Source organism: Colossoma macropomum, unplaced genomic scaffold, assembly GCF_904425465.1.
Source record: "Colossoma macropomum unplaced genomic scaffold, Colossoma_macropomum, whole genome shotgun sequence".
Taxonomy (NCBI): Eukaryota; Metazoa; Chordata; class Actinopteri; order Characiformes; family Serrasalmidae; genus Colossoma; species Colossoma macropomum.
The window spans coordinates 635,250-655,837 of NW_023494800.1; the positions used below are offsets into that span (position 1 = coordinate 635,250).

General features: G+C 43.1%; 1 protein-coding gene across 4 annotated transcripts in view; it reads right to left on the reverse strand.

The window, feature by feature from the left end:
• Nucleotides 1-20,588, reverse strand: part of arhgap24 (Rho GTPase activating protein 24) — a 216,678-nt gene that overhangs the window by 30,306 nt on the left and 165,784 nt on the right. For 3 of the 4 annotated variants that reach the window (XM_036587719.1, XM_036587721.1, XM_036587720.1), the window contains one exon: nt 1,349-1,471. In XM_036587719.1, coding sequence (XP_036443612.1) covers nt 1,349-1,471 — 123 coding nt within the window. Of the gene's footprint in view, nt 1-1,348; nt 1,472-10,704; nt 10,988-20,588 lie in introns of those variants that run through there. The other variant, XM_036587723.1, reaches the window with a different exon arrangement.

Consider the following 20,588-nt stretch of genomic DNA (forward strand, 5'->3'; position numbering starts at 1 on the left):
CTGGAACATCGCATTTACAACCATCATCACATTACTGGCACTAAATGGCAGAGCAACAAAGAACGTATCATATATAAGCAGCAGAAAACTTGAGGTTGTGCGTAATCACGAATAACATCGACAGCCTTTGGCTTTTGCTTGCACAGCCGTGATGGTATTTGTGAGAACACCTGACTTCTGTACTGCGCAAAAGTCTTAGGCAGCCTAGATAATGCGTTAAAAGTACTTATCTAGCCAGTATGTGTTATTTTCAGAAAAACACTAGACTAGATTTGAAATACAATACAAATAATCATAAATAGAGCAAAACAGAACAGGAACATTTTGTATTTTTAACAGTTTTTGATATGCTGATTAGATGACTACAGTTAGAAGAACACAGGTTTGGTTCCTGACTTCTCGCTTCACTCCAGCCATCGTAAGGATTTGTTCAGTTCCATCTGCTGATTAAATTTGATGAAGTATTGATTACATAAACCAAGTATTGGATGGTAACTGTAGATGCTGGACTTCCTTAAGGAGAGGTCTGGAAATGGTTAACACACTCACTATAGATTGTTTATTTGTTTATTTGTATGTAAACTCCCATGGGCCAAACATTAAGCTTTTATTGGTCTAATAAAAGTCATTAGTCAGTAAATTAGCAAGAATTAAGTAAATATGTAGGGCTGAATGATTTGAAATACTAAATTGTGATTTTTCTTACTTATACTGTGATTGTGATTCAAACTGTGATTATTTTGTATAAAATAAGGTCAAGGCCGGTTTTTGGCCTTGACGCTGAACGTAATATGCTTAGAATACCAGTTAGTTGTGGTTATGATGTCACATCTGGTTGCTTCTTATTGGTCTAAAGCAGGGGTGTCGACCATATTAAAAAAAGCTCAAGAAAACTGCTGGACAGAGGAAAAAAGGTTTTTATTTTATTTTTAATTAATGTTGTACTGTAACCCAAACTGGCCAGTGTTTATTCAAAAAATGCAAAAACTTAAGCAGTAAAATACAGACACTTGTCGTAGACCTTGAAATATTACATGGACATTTGAAATATTCTAAATTTAAACGTCCCCAGGAGCTCAGCCTTTCAAACCTACCTATCTGCTTGAACCAGACACCTGGAATCTTTTCTCTGCTGCAAGTTCATTAAGACTTGAACTCTGAGCTGACGTTCAGTGTTTATGTTGGTTCCGAGGAATAATGTGGACCATCTTAACTGACCCCTTTGTCAGGAACTGTTTGCACAATGTAAAAAGCAGCTGGCATTTCCAAACAGTATATAAAGGTACAAGGTCTGGATATGAGAACAATGACGTATAATCTATACTGTAGATCAGAGCAGATGACTCACCTCCTCCAAACGGAGCCCATATGACCCTGCGGATGGTCTTCACCCAATCCTCCATGTCGTTCTGTGTGCTGGCCATGAGCAGGTAAGTCTCATGGTTGGCTGTCATCCGCTCCCTGTCGCCCCCTGTGGAAAAGGAGGGAGAAAATGTCAATTTAATGGATTCTTGTCCTGGAGATCGCAGTCCATCAAGAACGATGAAGCAGAGAAAATTCAAATGAAATTTTTTGTTATTGGTTTTTGAATATAGTGAAAAGTCTTAAATTATTTATCATGTACATAAATTATTGGACAACTACTAGTGCTGGGAAATATATATATACTATTTTCCATCATCAACATTCCATATAGACTCAGAAGACTCGTGTAGGTTCACTGGTGGTTCTGGATAGTAAATAAAATGTCTATATTTGTGTTGTAGTCATGGCGACCCCTGGTTCCTATCACCACCACTGTAAAGACATCAGAACCATTTCACACCAAACCACTCTGAATCTCTCTGTTTACATCTCACACACTCAAATAAACAGAAATTAAAAACAAAAATCTGTGAAATTTAACTTTTAACAATGTTTTATCATCTACCATGTTGCCAAACAAAATAAAATCACACGTCTATATCTTCTCAAATTGGGCTGGTAAACCTCACAAAGGGCTATTTTTAAGCCATTTGTAAAGTAAGGACAGCTGGTTTTGGAAGCAGACCAGGACCGACCTGCACCCTCATTACAGAGCACACCCCCATCACACCATCACAGCTATTCTCACAACATTACAGAGACACTGCCAAACCGCTTGTCAACGACCAATTAGGCTGCAGTAATTACAGGTGAATGGTAATAAATGGTTTGTAAAGCCCTGCGGTGTGTTGGGAACCTGTCATTACTCCCAGACTGACGGGGGTAATTTACATTCTGCAGCCAGCAGAGGAGCAAAGACTCAGACAGGAAGAGCGTTCAGACCTTAACTCCTCCCTCTGATCAACAGCGCCGACTCTGACTCTGTCTGTGAATCCGAGCTCCTCTAATCTGCGCTGCGTCAGCGCGGCTGCACTTACGGAACATATACGTATGAAATACATATCAAATACACTGCATACCTGGCTGGAATGCATTTCAGAATATATTTGCCACATTAACCAAATATATTTTGCAATGCGTTTATTTTAAAATGTATGGAGAAATATTACACATAGAAATGTACCATAGAAAATAAAATAGCTGAAATCTGAGAAAGTAAGAACTTCAATGTTTTTCAGTGAGTTGAGCATTTATTATTTAAAAAATGTCAAACATAAAATCATGCAAAACTAGTTTATTTAGAATTTTATAACTGAATTACATTTTTGATAGTTTTTAACTATCAAAGTTAATCAACATATATGGCTGGACAGCTGCACCACCTGACATTTGTAGACTTTCGGTGGCAAAAAGAATTAAAATGAATTTTATATGGATGCACTGAAAATTGTTTCATATAAAAGAGGTATTGTTGAATAATTTGATAAATGTTGCGTATTTATTAAATTATTTTGTGAAGATAATTGACATAAAAAATGCACATCATGTCAATGACCCATATACTTATATGATAATATATAATATGACACGAAGTCCACATCCTGGCTCTGCTCTCTCATTCTGGACCAACTCTACGCAAACGAGCTGAACGACGACCAATCAGATTGTTGATATGAGGCAGAGTAACTGATTATTTCACACCCACGCTGAGATCTAACACTGGAAGCAGGAGATTTAATGATTAATAAACAAACCCACAATTTTTAAAGTTACACAAAAGGACTGTGGAGCTGATGTTGAGACAGTTTAGTTTAGGTTGCTTTTAAATTGTCTTTAACTGAGTCGCTGAACACAAAATCACTGGAAACAAAAGCCAAAAGTTACAGCACCTTTCAGAGTAGAAACAAATCAATCACAAAAGGTAGAGGTGGAATTATGTTGAGAAAGTGGACGTGCACGAGTTGAACATTTTAATATATTTGTAATAATAGTAAATTCTCCATCTATCTATCTGTCTGTCTGTCTGTCTATCTATCCATTTATGTCTATCTATCTATCTGTCTGTCCATCTATTTGTTTATCTGTCTGTATGTCTGCCTGCCTGTCTGTCTATCTATCTATCTATCTGTTTATCTGTCTGTCTGTCTGTATGTCTGCCTGCCTGTCTGTCTGTCTGTCTATTTTTCTATCTGTTTATGTCTGTCTATGCGTCTATCTATCACAGCTGTAGCGATACTCTCGATTAGCACACAGTAAGTAAACAGTAACCCTCATAATGAATGGGCTTTCAAACATCTTCTCAGTGGCCTCTACTCTAAGTCCGCTGCATCAGTGGGCTCTGTGTTCCTCTCTAAGTTCAGGAAGACCCCTGTGGTAATCGACTGTATCCTACAGATGAATAAGACAGGTTGAAAAGTGCTGCAGTATTTCTTTAAAGCACTGACCGCAGGGAGACAGATGGTCATGTAATGGTTAATGGGGAAATTATTGGCCTGGAAGGCTGAATTATTAATGCCATTCACCGAGTCTGCTCTGCCTCTCTCTGACTCTGTGTCCCTCATCGATCTCGCCACCGCGAGGCCAGCATGGCGGCTATTAAAGCTTCATTTATAGAGCTGATGTGAGAGGAGCCAGAGGGAACAGGTGGAGCAGCAGGAGTGAAGGTAGAGAATAATTTTAGCTTCATCACTGAGCAAACGATTCCTCTCAGAAACAAGCCCTGCGTCTGCTCAGACAAAGACCGGTCTGAGAAAGGTGCTGGGACTCTTAATCTCCACAGAAAAGCACTGACCAACAGAATGGGATGCTCTTGAACAGCTGCACATGATCCTAAGGTCATCATGTCCAATGTCAAGTGTGGGCTAGAGGGGAGAGCATTGGGCTGTGGAGCAGTGGAGCTGTGTTCTCTAGAGTGATGGAGCTCCATCCAATACCTTTGGGATGAGTTGGAGTGAACCAGAACTGACCATCCAACATCAGTACCTGACCTCACTAATGCTCAATCAGATCCTCACAGCAATGTTCAACATCTAGTGTAAAGGCTTCCCAGAAGAGTAGAGGCTGTTACTGCAGCACAGACTCACTGTTAACACCTTCATTTCAGAGGAAACTCTGGAGTCGACAGACTTTTGAGTCTTTTAAGGTGCAAATCGTGGCAGGAATGTTTTGTACGCATGGTTTTGTGCAGTTTATGAGCTGTGATGGTAAAACATAACCCCCTCATGCATCTGCATTTGAGGAAGGGCTGCACGAAGCGAGGGTCTGTCTGTGTACATTAAATTCTTCCACGAGGGGAGAAAGTTTAGCGCCTCATTCTCCTGAAGACGGCTTGAAAAGGAAAGGCAAACAGACAGAGCGAGCGAGGGAGAGAATAACGCAGGAGTCAAATGTTAATATGACATTTCAAATATCAAGTGCGACATTTGAATATCAAACACGTTACTTAACACAAACAAACCTGCATTAAAATATTCAGACTCCAGCCGATTCACTCCTGACCTTTCACAAACACAAACGACTCGCCCTCTGGAGAACTCACGAAACACTGTTCACCTGCTCTCTCTCTCTCTCTCTCTCTCTGTCTGTCTGTCCGTCTCTCTCTCTCTCTCTCTCTCTCTCTCTCTCTCTCTGTCTGTCCGTCTCTCTCTCTCTCTCTCTCTCTCTCTCTCTCTGTCTGTCTGTCTGTCTCTCTCTCTCTCTCTCTCTCTCTCTCTCTCTCTCTGTACAAATATCAGGTTCATAACTCTGTGAAAGAGAGCGGACGCCCTGTGAGGTCTGCCTCAGGGGTGGGGGGTTGGTGTATTCCCTACTGTTTGGGGTGGTAGAGGTGGGAGTGGGGGGTGGCCTGCAGGCGCTGCAGTCAAAATACTGTCTAGACGTCTGATCCTTCTGACCGGCAAAGAGCCGAACTCAACTTTCAGACCTGAACATCTCACCGTCTCTGCTGAATCCACATTAAAACACCACCTGGCACAGACAACTTTCAGGTTGTCTTTAAAGCAAGTTTATTTATACAGCACCTTTCATACACTGCGGTCACTCAGAGTGCTTTACAGATGAGAAAACACAAAGATAAATCAATTTAAAGTTTAAAAAGTAACAAATGTAAATTAAAACATGACAAAAACATTTTAAAAGAGAAGAATCGTTCAAATTAAAAATCTAATTAGGATGATAAAGTGCCGTTACAGGAGAGAAGTCCAGCAGAGCTAACACTCTTAAAGAAGAACTCTTCTTCAAGGGTTCTTTAGTAAAGGGAAGGGTCCTATTTAGAACCGTGAGTTCTATATAGAACCATGTCATGCTGAGGGGTCATAAGAGGGTTCTTATGTTGTTGTAGTCTTGACATTGTAACAGTAGAACCCCTTTTGGTGTTACACTGATCCATTTTCAGAAAGGCTCAATGTAGAACCCTGTACACATTCTCCATCAATCCGAAGAACCCTTTCATCATGCAAAGAACCTTTTAAGCATGAAATGGTTCTGTACAGAACCATTCATTTTATTAAGCAGTGGATCAGACACAGCAGTGCTGCTGGAGTTCTTAAACACATCAGTGTAGCTGCTGGACTGAGAACCAAAAACATCCAGCCAACAGCGAGAGAGAGAGAGAGAGATAGAGAGACGGACAGAGAGAGAGAGAGAGACAGACGGACAGAGAGAGAGAGAGAGAGAGAGAGAGAGAGAGAGAGAGAGAGAGAGAGAGAGCAGGTTTTTCCACTGTGCTCTTCACCCTTTAAGCTGCACAGTGATCAGCCAGCAGGTAACATGCACTGCAAATGTCCAGCAAGTTCTCATCTCAAACAACGATAAACACAACAAACCCCCAAACCACACGGACTCTGAGGCCTTTCAGCACTGACCGCTACACTGAAGACAGATCTGCGTCAACATTACCCTCAGAACCATTAAAGCAAAGGTTCTGAGCTCTACTTAGAACTATTTCATGATTACAAAGTTTTCTGCATCATGAACGTTCTTCAGATTGATGGAGAATCTGCTGTGGATGGTTCTATATAGAACCTTTTTGAAAATGGTCCTATATATGCAAAAGGTTCTTTGCATGCTCATGGTTCTATACAGAACCATTTTCCTTGCTAAAGAACCATTGAAGAACCATCTTTTTAAAGAGTGTATATAGAACCCTCTTCAGCACATTCTCCATCAATCTAAAGAACCTTTTAATCATGTAAAGGTTCTTTGAGTGTTTATGGTTCTATATAGAACCATTTTCTTTACTAAGGAACCCTTGAAGAACCTTCTTTTTCTAAGTGTGTATAGCGCCAAAAAGAGTTCTGCTATTGTAGCAAGCTTGACATCATAACAGCAGAAGCCTTTTGGTGCTATACAGAACCGTCTGCAGAAAGATTCTATATAGAACCATACACGACACATTCTCCATCAATTTGAAGAATGATCGCGCCATGTAGAGAACCATTTAAGATCTATATAGAACTCCTTTACTAAAGAACCTTTTAAGAACCATCTTTTTCAAAGCGTATATATAAATAAATTTGATTTGACTACAGAGGATGGCCAACCTACAATCTAGAATCTAGAATCTAGAACCTGCTCCTCTAATTTCACAAAAGGTGCAGATAAGATGCAGCAGATCAGCTGCTGTTACACAGCTGGAACCAACTAGCTAAAACCAGCCTCTCTAAACGTTCCGCTGACTCCTCAATCTGTTCTAAGCCCCTTTATTTGCTTTAGTGATCTCCGTAATTCCGCTTCGGTACTTTCAGACGCTCCGCTCAAACCCACAACCCAGCAGGACTGACTGACTCTGCTCTTACTGCCCCGCCTGGTGACTCAAACAGATTGTTCTGCGTTCTAAATGAGCTTTAGCAGCCTTGGCCTCTGCTGTTCTCTTTAACCTTGTCCTCCTCCGAGTCTCCGTCTGCTCCTCTCTCTCACCCGAGAGCCCAGCAGCTCGGAGATGTTGATGAGTGCTGACACACCAGTGTTTTTACAATGTCCCATAACTTAGAGCTCCGCAGCGTACCGAGCTGGCTCAAGGAACCGTTCTCCAGTACTGATACAGTGATCCAGAAAAGTTTAAACCCTGTCTGGGTTCTCACTTGGACAAAAACACGAATCTGTGGCACCTTTGAACACCCCCTCAGTGCCCCCACGTGAACCCACCTGTGCCCCATATCCATCTCCCCTGGATCATTAACCTCCTCTGTTAGCAGGACGGTTCCACCAGGCCCCCCAGCAGAACACTGACCGGCTCTCGAGGCTCTCGTATTAATCATCCTTGTCACAGAGGGCCATCGATCCTCACACCAGCAGAGGGGCTGGAGGAGCTGGAGGAGCTGGAGGAGCTACACAACAAGCAGCCTCATTTATGCCTGTCAGGTTCCAAACATCGACATCAGCATTTAGATATTATACGTGACTTTAATGTACATAAGAAGGACGTTTACAGACAGAAAGACGGATCACTCTGTAATGATATGAGTTCATATATGGCTGGTATAATTATTAGAATAGCCACTGTTAATTACCCTAAACCAGGCGTCACCACCCAAATATTAACAACAGCCATTTTGTCCTTTCAGCAAAAATCAAACCATCCAAACCAACCATAACATTTTATGTCCAATTTACCATCTTGGCTGTAAATATGTCTCAGTATGTGCTAAAGTACTAGTTTAGACTAAAAAATATAAAATAATAATATAATAATATTAATAATAATAATGATAATTTTTATTTATATAGCACTTTTCATGCTGGTGGCAGCTCAAACATTCGTGCTTTACAGACAGGAGATAAAACAGTTATACAAGAAATTATAAGTATTTATTTAGAATGAAAATGAAAAAGATCAAATTAGCAGATAAAAACCACGAGACGTAGAGTTTTAATTAAATGCTGAGTTAAAGAGACGTTTTTAGATGTGTATTAAAAGCTAAAAGTGTATTAAGAGCTTTAAAATCTATCCTGAACGATCCAGGCAGCCAGTGCAGCTCTTTTAAAGCGGGACTGATCTGATCTCTGTGCTGTTTTTGTTAGGATGCTGCTGCGTTTTGTACGAGTTGTAAGGGATGTATAGTTTTCTTAGGAAGTTCAGTAAGAAGATCATTACAGTGATCAACTCTGCTGGAACAAATGCATGAACAGGTTTCTCTGCGTCGCTCTGAGAGAGAAAAGGCTGAACTTTACTGATTTTCTCACATGATAAAGAGCTGCTTTAGTGACTGTGTTTACATGCAGATTAAACAGAGCCCAGAGTCTAAGATCACACCCAGGTTTCGTACTTCAGGTTCGGTAGATGAAGCTAAAGAGTTTCTCATAAATCATTTTTCTCTGAGTTTCTGTACCAACAATCAGTAATTCAGTTTTTTAATGATTTAACTGTAGTAAATTTTACGACATCCACTGAGAAACATCTGACACACAGCTGGCTAGTCTGTCTACAGAGTCTTGATCTTCAGAAGGAATAGAAAAAAATAAATGAAAACGCAGACTTACTTTAATCTTTAGCTCAGCTACAGCTGCTTTTCTCACATCTCCAGCAGGAAACTTTTCCGCAAAAGTAGAACAGTTTCTTGTAAAAATGCCTCAATGTTCGACTTTTTACGAGGCTGAAGTCGATTCTCACTTGCTGGCTTCTTGTTCACATTTTCCCGTTCCACCTTAAATGTAGAATGTAACTGCTGCACCATTTAAGGTGGAATGGGACAATTCGAACAAGAAGCTGGCGAATGAGAAACTTCAGCTTCACGACTTTTTAGTGTTTCAGTTTCTCACTGCAGATTAAACGTATCAGGAAACCAGCTGGAGTGATTATAATGCAAATCAGTCCAGTTGTCTCCAAATTATCGATGTTCATCTTAAATCTCTCTCTTTGCCTTTTCGTTAGCTACGAGATTGTTGTCTGCGTTGCTATGGTGACCAGCAGTCTACATTAACTAAATTAACAGTTCTACATTAACTCCATTGCAGTCCAGACTGCTTTGTGAATGAGACTCAGCGCAGGGCAGCTAATCAGAACAGAGCTCATTTACATACATAAGTCTTAAAGGCACAGTAACACAAAATATGGCTCGTCAGATTAATCTAAAAAATGTATTCATGTAGTAACAAGAAAGCTAAAAAAGGTACAGTGATTGAAAGATTCGTTTTTTTTTAGGGTTTTTAGGTTGTATTGACAAAGCCATTTTTAATGGTCACACAGAGATGAATTATGACTGGTTAATAAACCAACACAAATGCAGGATACAGGCCCTTTAATCCCAGCAGCAAAAAGATCAGCCTCTTTTACTATTTAAATAAAATAAGCTGTTTCTTTATTGTAAAGGGGGGGAGGGGAGAGGGAGGACGGGATCTCCTAATCTCTCTGAGCTCATTAACAGCAGCCGGCAGGTGAGCCTTAATAATCCGGCCTCAGTTCAGCACAACAACAAACAGACAAACAGACAAACAGAGCCAGGTGTCCCAGTATGAGGCTGTGAATGGTTCCCAGGTTGAGTGTGTGCTGCTATGCAAACGCACACATTCCAAACAGCATTCCACACACGGAATTCTCACACGAGGAATTCTCCCATGCGCTCATTCCAAAAACTAAGCTCTGTTTAAACTCAGAGGACGAGGTTCCAGTCCTGCAGTCTCTCACAGCTGACTTGATTAAGCTCTGTGTGTTTGTGCACTCTCTGAAAACTAGATGGTTCATCGAGGGTTCTTTAGTAAAGGTACGGTTCTATTTAGATGCATGAGTTCTATACAGACCCACTTCAAGCTTTAATAGTTCTCTGCATGGTGAAACCGGTCTTCTTCTATGGTTAGTGTCAAGCTTGTGACAACAGAAGAACCCATTTTGCACGCTTTGCATGGTGAAACGGTTCCTCAGATTGATGGTGTGTTATATATGGTTCTATGCAGCACCGTTTTTTTTGAAAATGGTTCCAGGACCACACAGGATTCTTCTATTGCTACAAGCTTGACACTGCAACAACAGAGGAGCTGTTTCAGAGCTACGTAGAGCCATTTTCAAAAAGGGTCTATAGGAACAAAACCTAATTGTTTTCTTTTCTAATGGCTACCAATTTCTTTTCTAATGGCTTCCAATAGAGACCACTAGATTCCTATAGAACATCTTTAGATCCCATGAGGCAACCATCAAATGCATTTAGAATCAGCCACTGGCCACCTGTTAAACCATTAGAGTCCCTCACACTGTGATATCATCCCATTAAAAAGACAGAACACATTACAGAACCATCTGGAACCAACAGACACACTTAACGTTTTTATGTTTTTTCAGCATTTTCTAAAGAACCCTTGAGGAACCATCCCTTTTAAGAGAACGGGAGCCGGTTTGAGCTACATTACCCGCTTAAAAACGATCCCGAAAAGCCGTCAAAGTCCGTCCCGGAGGTCAGTCAGCTGGACAGCCGTTCAGATCCGCGTCATTTGTTTCTAAAGCCGATGACGTCAGAGCACCGATTTCCGTCCACTTCGCGGAGAGAGAAAGCGCGGGACGCACCTGAGAGGGAGACGCGCATCCCCGCGCGCTCTCATTTTGTCACGTGAGCCACAGCTGGCAGCCGTGAGAACGCGCGCGAGCTGAAATCAGCTGTCACTGTTCAGTGTGTGTGTATGTGTGTGTGCGTGAGCAGCTCCGCGAGGCTGCCGTTCCCGCCCCTCTCGCGCCTCGGAGCGCCCTGTGACGTCAGAGAGAGAGGCCGCCCAGCTCGAGCGGAGCGGTTCGAAGAGATTGTCGCGCGCGGGGAGGTTCCCTGACCAAACGCGGAGAACCGCGGTCAGCAGATGAGTAAGAATGTCTTAAAGGGCAACTTCACCCATTTTTCAAAATTCCTCCATCATTAAGTGGGTAAGATGTAATCAGAGTCGTTCAGAGTGGTTTGGTGTGAAACGCTCTGTTCTAGATAAACTTACTGTTCACAGTGGTGGTGATAGGAACCAGACGTCCACCTCTAAAAGCTCCCTCACAGAAAGTTCCTACATGAAATGGTTATGAATTCACTGCCTGATGACTGAGACACTGCAGGAAGAGAGGGGTAAAATCAAAGGGGCAGAAACAGAGGGGTAGAAAGAGAACGCCAGAAAGAGAGGGGTAGGAAGATAGTGGTAGAATCAGAGAGGGGTAGAAACAGAGGGGCAGAAAGAGAGGGGTAGGAAGATAGTGGTAGAATCAGAGAGGGGTATAAACAGAAGGGTGGAAAGAGAAGGGCAGAAAGAGAGGGGCGGTAAGATAGTGGAAGAATCAGAGGGGGGTAGAAACAGAGGGGCAGAAAGAGGGGTAGGAAGATAGTGGTAGAATCAGAGAGGGATAGAAACAGAGGGGCAGAAAGAAAAGGGCAAAAAGACTGTGGGGCAAAGGAAACGGAGACCAATGGTGGGGCAAAAACAGAGGCACAGAAATAGAGGAGTAAAAATATTGGGGCAGAAATAGAGGGGTCGAAATGGTGGGGCAGAAATAGAGTGGCAGAAACAGCAGGGCAGAAGGAGAAGGGCAGTTGGTGAGGATGTCCTGAGGAAGAGGGTGTGGACGGCTACGTGTGGACAACAGGACGAGCAGGAAAAGCTGGACAGGCGAGTGGACGGTGAGTCTGTCTGATTCACCAGCCGAGCAGAACCACTGACTCAGTGCTACACAGACGGTCTCCTAATGACCTGAGCAGAGACGCCGCCTCACCAGCAGCGCCGGGTCTGCGCAGCGCCGGGTCTGCGCAGCGCCGGGTCTGCGCAGCGCCGGGTCTGCGCAGCGCCGGGTCTGCGCAGCCGCAGCCGCACTGATATCGTAACAGGGCAGGTAGCGTTAGCGTTAGCCGCCGCATGGCCTTTATGTGGACAGACTGTTATGTAAACAGCATAGTCTGTATTACAGAGACCCTTTACTCTCAGACATGTAGTGGTACATCTCTCTCTCCCTCTCTCTCTCTCTCTCTCTCTCTCTTTTCTTCCTTTCTCCTTTTCTCTTTCTTTTTTTCTCCACGTTTCCTCCTCTTTCTATCTTTCTCCTTGTCTCTTTACCGCTCTCCATCTCCCTCTTTACCCCCACTTCTCTCTTGCTTTTTCTTTCTCTCTTGCTTTCTATTTTTCTTTCTTTTTTGTCTCTTTCTCTCATTCTCTCCCTCTTTTCTCTCTTGTTCTCTCTCTTCACTCCATCATCTCTTTACTTTCTCTCCCTCTGCCCATCTCTATTCTGTCCTCTTTTTCAAATCTCTTCCTGTTTTCTCTCTCTCGCCTTCTCTTTCCCTCTCTTTCTTTACCTTCTCTGCCTCTCTTCAGCTCCTCTCCCACTCCTCCTCTCTCTTTCTTTCTTTTTCTTCCTCTTTCTCTGTTTCTCTCGTCTTTATTTTCTCTTTCTCTCTCCCCTCCCCCTTAAATAAGCATGCATATGAATGCAGCCACCGTGACAAAAACATGTTGGACTTATTTCCTTTGCATTTTCCTGTTTATTTCACTCCGCGTCCTGGACACGGAGATGAGAACTGCGCTGTTTTGTTTCCTTCCACCCTCGCCATGCACAAAAATTCAATAAGAAATACAGAGAGAGGGGGAGAGAGAGGGGGAGAGAGGGGGGAGAGAGAGGGGGGGAGAGAGGGGGGAGAGAGAGGGGGGGGAGAGAGGGGGAGAGAGGGGGGGAGAGAGGGGGAGAGAGGGGGGGAGAGAGGGGGAGAGAGAGGGGGGGAGAGAGAGGGAGAGAGAGGGGGAGAGAGACTGCATAGTGTCCCTCTGGCATCGACACTAATAAAAGTACTATTTGGACGTTTTGTCGTTCTGGATATGCTGTATGTAAAATAAATAAATGTAAATGTAAAAACTGCGCAGTGCTGCTGCCTCTGACTGTGATAAGCTGGAATGGAGAAGCTGAAGGGTTCTGAGGTTTCCTCCAGCTCTGTCGTCTGCCCAGAGGATCCCAACTCAACTAATGCAGTGGTTCTCAAACTGGAGCTCAGGCTCCCACAGACGGTCCACATTTTGAATGATCTCATCTCACAAGCAAAAGTGAAGTCTGCTGAAATTCTCTGTCTCTATAAACGTTTGTGCATCTTTGTGATGATCCAGCTCAGAAATCCAGTTCAAACACTTCCTGAATCCATTTTGATATGAAACATATGAGGATCATGTTTTATGAAGAGCCTTTAAAGGAGAGTTTAAGAAGAGATGAACACATCGAGAGAATGACCTCAGAGCACAGGGGGTTAAAGCGCCCACCTATATTCAAATAGAACAGTGTTGCTATGTAGCACAACTGTACTATTTACACTTAGTGTTGAAATAAAGCATTAAGTTTTGAGAGACGTGTTACTGTGATTCTATCGTGAGGAAGGATGTTAGATGTGGCATGAAGAGGAGTAAAATCCCCTTCCCTGGGATAAAATCACTGTAATGCACAGCCTTGAGTGGCTCACTGCTTTTATAAAATGGCAGCCAACATAAAACATGATCAAACACAATTTTTCAAAAAATAATTTAAGTTATTAGTAATAAAAATTGACATAAACAAGTATTCCACCAAGAAATGTAGTTCCTTTAGAGTACGGTATCATTGCTAAGCAACCATGGACCGGTGAATGAGGAGAACGTTTGGTCGCCCATCGCTGGATGGTACATAATAATTCAGAAACATGACGAGTACACAGAGGCCAGTGGTGTTATCCACTACACTGTCCCAACCAGTATCGTCCCATTGTCCTTGATGGTTTCAGCTTAGCAACTGTTACTGTCAGAATGATATTTAGCATTTATTTATTTAATACTGATTGAGCAGCGAGTGGAAAGTGGACTCATTCATCCGTTCTGGTTAATAGTTCTCCCTCAAGCACAGCTTCTTCCAATGCCAATGAACTTCTTTCTGTTCTGCAGCTGAATTGCTGTAGCTTCTATAATGTCCATAGAAAAGCACTGACCAAATGGAGCAGCCTAAGGCCACCATACCCAAAGTCAAGCATGGGCTAGAGGGGTATAAAGCCCCCCAGCATTGGGCTGTGGAGCAGTGGAACTGTGTTCTCTGGAGTGATGGAGCTCCATCCAGTACCTTTGGGATGAGTTGGAGTGATCCAGAACTGACCATCCAACATCAGTACCTGACCTCACTAATGCTCAATCAGATCCTCACAGCAATGTTCCAACATCTAGAGTAAAGCCTTCCCAGAAGAGTAGAGGCTGTTACTGCAGCACAGACTCACTATTAACACCTTCATTTCAGAGGAAACGTTGGAGTCTACAAACGTTTGGTCATATAGGGGACGTCAGAGTTCAGGAATGCGGAGCAGGTTGGTAGGAGTAGTGATGCACGCTGGACTAAAAGCTGCAGATAATCATGATGTAGATATATGACGGCTGTCACAGCCTGCGGTCTTGCAAAGCAAACCAGGTCTCGTCTTGGTAAAACTCATGAATCAAGCATATTACACCCGGCTTAATGTAGAACAGGTCCGATACGAGCCCTTCCTTAATCATGTTAGGACGTGTCTCTGATATGGATTGTAAAAACCCACTGGAGTGGTTTGCGTAGAGAAACAGGACAGCGTCCAGTGGGTGATCGATGCTCTGGACACCAAGCCAACAGCTCCTCACACTGATGGATCACAAGAGCATGATAACATGCTCTCCTAACTGCATTAATGTGCTGAACAGTGCAGGAGAGCTTCCCCAGGCCTGCAGTGGACAGGAACGGGCTTTCAGAACGACGACGCAACGTGACGAATCGTGGCCAGAGTATTAAGATAAATATGCATCACGTAATGAAATCGCCTGGAACCTGATGGATTTACTGCCTGCAGCTGTCCAACGAAGCTGCGCTTTAAAAATGCAAAAGTAGCACATTAGGACCACTTCCAGAATTAAAAAAGCAAAACAGAGGAGGAAAGCACTGGCCACTTTATTAGAAACACCTGCCTTGTGCTTCCAATGGCCACTTCATTAGAAACACCCATCTTGTGCTTCCACTAACTGGCCACTTTATTAGAAACACCCATCTTGTGCTTCCACTAACTGGCCACTTTATTAGAAACACCCATCTTGTGCTTTCGCTAGCTCGCCACTTTATTAGGAACACCCACCTTCTGCTTCCACTAACTGGACAGCATTCTCTACTGTACTGAAGGGGTTCTATGGAGCACTAGAAACACTTTTGGTTCCCTAGAGAATGTTTCAATGTATAGTCCTTAAAGAGTGAAGTTTAAAGAACCTCAGTCTGTGTCGCGGCTTTACTAGAACTGACTGCTGAAGCGAAAAACAATTTTAGAAATGATTATTTTTAAAAGGCTTGGGGTGGGTGGGGGAGGGGGTGAGAGGTAGTTGAGACGGTCACCATCAGCTAATGTGTTTACCCCCTGTTGTCACCCCCCCACACACACCACCCTCAGTCCCTCCAGCTTTCCCTGAGCTGCTCAGATAAAGCCCCCCCACTAAATCCCATCAACAGCTCGTCTGTCAGTGCAGGCTGCCTGAGTGGACACTGTAATAGATAAATACATCTCTGTCAGTGGACAGATGTGCAAACACAGCCTGTGGGCAAAGATGGAACATCTGAAAAGTGGAACTAAGGAGGGGAGAGAGAGAGAGGGAGAGAGAGAGAGAGAGAGAGAGAGAGAGAGAGAGAGAGAGAGAGAGGTACAATGAGTGAAAGATTGAAATTTAGAGAAGTTTAGAGAAAGAGCTAAGGACAGGGGTAAAAAAGAGAGAGAGTAGAGAGAGAAAGAGATGTGTTTGAGTGTGTAGACAGAGAGATTAGAGAGAGATAGATACAAAGTGTATAGAGAGACAGATACAGAGTGTATAAAGAGAGAGAGACAGAGAGAGACACACAGAGTGCGTATAGAGAGAGAGAGAGAGAGAGAGAGAGAGAGAGAGAGAGGAAGAGAGAGAGAGACAGAGAGAGAGAGAGAGAGAGAGGAGAAGTCTGCCATGCCTGTCCAGCCTCTCTGTCCTCTGATAAACGGGATTATTTTCCCAGTAATCCCCCCGTGAATGAGCTCAGTGTCGTTTTCCTGACCTGCACTAAGAAGGCCAGCCAACGCCACGCTGGACGCCTCAGTGCTTTTCTGTCACCTGCTGTCCACTCTTTCTACCCACTCACGAGTCTCCGTGGCGACCAGAGACAAGTGCCATCACCATGGAGGCCGTCGCCGAGGTGACAGCCGTGACTCGACAGATTTGCTACGGTCCAGTCCAGCGGACACGACAGGGAGTGGACTGTGCCCACTTACTGCTGCCATTACAGCACATCCACACACACACCTGCACCTGCATCATCACCATCATCATCATCATCCTATTAACCTTCAGCTGTACATTAAAGCCACAGCTCTAAAAAAAACTGGTATTCGGGGGTCCCGTGCTGTCTGACTGCTAACCCTCTCTCCACTGATGATTCAGTGTCAGTAAATGTTTGTTTTATCAGCTGTTCTTCTGTAGAGTCTCTGTTCTAGTGCGGTTCTGCGCTCTTCCTCACAGTAACTGAGATCTTCCTCGTCTCCTCTTCTGTAGAGTCTCTGTTCTAGTGCGGTTCTGCGCTCTTCCTCACATTAACTGAGATCTTCCTCGTCTCCTCTTCTGTAGAGTCTCTGTTCTAGTGCGGTTCTGCGCTCTTCCTCACATTAACTGAGATCTTCCTCGTCTCCTCTTCTGTAGAGTCTCTGTTCTAGTGCGGTTCTGCGCTCTTCCTCACAGTAACTGAGATCTTCCTCGTCTCCTCTTCTGTAGAGTCTCTGTTCTAGTGCGGTTCTGCGCTCTTCCTCACATTAACTGAGATCTTCCTCGTCTCCTCTTCTGTAGAGTCTCTGTTCTAGTGCGGTTCTGCGCTCTTCCTCACAGTAACTGAGATCTTCCTCGTCTCCTCTTCTGTAGAGTCTCTGTTCTAGTGCGGTTCTGCGCTCTTCCTCACATTAACTGAGATCTTCCTCGTCTCCTCTTCTGTAGAGTCTCTGTTCTAGTGCGGTTCTGCGCTCTTCCTCACAGTAACTGAGATCTTCCTCGTCTCCTCTTCTGTAGAGTCTCTGTTCTAGTGCGGTTCTGCGCTCTTCCTCACATTAACTGAGATCTTCCTCGTCTCCTCTTCTGTAGAGTCTCTGTTCTAGTGCGGTTCTGCGCTCTTCCTCACATTAACTGAGATCTACCTCGTCTCCTCTTCTGTAGAGTCTCTGTTCTAGTGCGGTTCTGCGCTCTTCCTCACATTAACTGAGATCTTCCTCGTCTCCTCTTCTGTAGAGTCTCTGTTCTAGTGCGGTTCTGCGCTCTTCCTCACATTAACTGAGATCTTCCTCGTCTCCTCTTCTGTAGAGTCTCTGTTCTAGTGCGGTTCTGCGCTCTTCCTCACATTAACTGAGATCTTCCTCGTCTCCTCTTCTGTAGAGTCTCTGTTCTAGTGCGGTTCTGCGCTCTTCCTCACAGTAACTGAGATCTTCCTCGTCTCCTCTTCTGTCTTCAGTGTGTGAAATGAGGAACAGTCACTCTTCACTCCAAACTCTTGGGAAACTGGGCGAGTTTTCAGATTTACAGATCTGCTGCAGCTCATTGTAAAGTGTTTCAGAGGAATCCGGGCAGAGTTACAGTTTCTAGGCTATGAAGGACCAACTGGGTGAACCGGTCTGCTACAGTGCCACCCTGAGGCAGAGCAGTGCTGCAGCTCTAGTTAGTTAAGAACACCAGAGACAGAAGCTGATTGTGGGGGAAGCAGATAAACAATCAGCTTCACTGAATCTGGATTTGAGGGACTATTTTTCTCTAATAGCAGCAGAACGTCATGATCAGCTTATTTTCAGGGACCCCCAGAACTTTGATTTTGAGACATAGAGACAATCATCTAAACCCTATATTTCATTGAAAATAGTGCAAAGACAACATATCAAACTATCATATTAAAACTGAGAAATTTTATTGTTTTTTGAAAAATATTTGCCCATTTTGAATTTGATGCCAACAACATGTTCCAAAAAAGTTGGGACGGGGGAACAAAAGGCTGGTAAAGTTGTATAATGCTAAAAAAACACCTGGTGGTTGACTGATAACAGGTCGGTAACATGATTGGGTATAAAAGAGCATCTCAGAGAGGCGGAGTCTTTCAGAAGTAAAGATGAGGAGGGGTTCACCACTCTGTGAAAGACTGCACCATCAAATAGTGCAACAATTCAAGAATAACGTTTCTCAACGTAAAATAGCAAAGAACTTCAGCTTTTCATCATCTACGGTACAGAATATCATTAAAAGACTCAGAGAATCTGGAGAAATCTCTGTATGTGAGGGACGAGGCCAAAAACCAGTATTTGCTGGCCGTGATCTTTGGGCCCTCAGTCAGCACTGCATTAAAAACAGACATGATTCTGTAGAGGAAATCACTGCATGGGCTCAGAAACACATTTGAAAACTGCAGTCTGTGAACACAGTTCATTACTGCATCCACAGATGCAGGTTAAAACTCTAAAACACAAAGAAGAAACTGTGCATAAACAGGATCCAGAAACGCTGCCACCTTCTCTGGGCCTGAGCTCATTTAAAATGGACTGAGGGGAAGTGGAAAAGTGTTCTGTGGTCTGACAAATCAACATTTGAAATTCCTTTTGGAAATCATGGACACTGTGTCCTCTTAGCTAAAAACCACTCAGCTTGTTATCAGTGTACAGTTCAAAAGCCAGTGTTCATGATGGTATAGAGGGCATTAGTGCACATGGCATGGGTGACGTGCACATCTGTGAAGGCACCATTAATGCTGAACGATATATACATGTTTTGGCAACATATGCTGCCATCCAGACGACGTCTTTTTCAGGGAAGGCCTTGATTATTTCAGTAAGACAATGACAAACCACATTCTGCATGTATTACAGCAGCATTGCTCTGTATTAAAAGAGTCCAAGTGATAAACTGACTTGCCTGAAGTCCAGACCTGTCACCACTGATAACATTTGAAGGAATTCAAATGTTGTGAAATCAAAAATATGACAAATGAAACCCTGAACTGATGAGCAGCTGAAATCCTGTATCAAACAAGAACAGAAAACATTTCACTTCCTAAACTACAGCAGTGTCTCCTCAGTTCACAAACACTTACAGAGTGCTGTTAAAGAAGAGGTGATGAAACACAGTGGTAAACAGGCCCCCGTCCCAACTTTTTTGGAACGTGTTGTTACCATTAAATTCAAAATAGGCATATATTTTTCAAAAAACAATAAAAATGATCAATGGTTTCAACATTTCATATGTTGTCGTTGTAGTATTTTCTTCTTTAATAATATGGTTGACATGATTTGCATATCATTGCATTCTATTATCTTTTTTGGAACTGGGGTTGTAATATATTGATTACATTTAGGATGTTTTCACTTGCTAGGAGATCATGTTTTGCAGGGTAATGCTGAGCAGGTTTCAGAGGTGAATTAGAGCCCAAAATCTCAACGTCGATTTCAAAGACCTGCTTCAGGAGTAAACTAGCATTGATTTCTGAATGACCTCAGCGTCCATTTCTTCATCTCAGTGTATTAGCGGAAGGGCAGGTTGTTGCGTGTGTGCGTCTTGTCGTTAAGGTTATAGATTCTCTGGTTACTCTGTACTGGATTGGCTTGCACTGTTTGCACATTTTGCGAGTCCGGATAAGAGAGTCTGCTAAACGCTGCTGTCACATCAAAAGCTCACATGGTTCTCAGTGTTTTACACCACTGGAAACGCCAGCTGTGTTTGCATGATTCCTGATGATGCATGAAAATGAATGGACCACAATGCATCTTCCAGAACCACTTGAAATAATATCTTGTTATATTAATATACATTAAAGGGCCAATATAATCAAAATTTCATCACTTTTTTAGATATGTAGAATGTAAACACTATTAAAGATGCAAAACACAACAGTAATTACAGTCATAAACAGAAACTAATCTGTGGTTTTAAATTCACTGATTTTGTGACGTTACAAAAACAAGCACATTTACATAAATCCGCCTCTTCAGCCTGCAGCAGTTTAGCCCCGCCCACTCACACTCAACTTTTATGGGTCCTTTAAAGTGAAGAGCATATTTCAAGGGCTCTCTAGTAAAGGTAATGTTTCTATATAGAACCATAAACACTCAACACTCAACAGCTTACAACAATAGCAGGACCCTTTTGGTGCTATACAGAACCATTTTCAAAAAGGTTCTATATAATACCATCTACAGCACATTCGCCATGAATCTGAAGGACCATTTCAACATGTAAAGAACCTGCCTTTACTAAGGAACCCTGTGAACCAAGTGTACAGTTCCTTG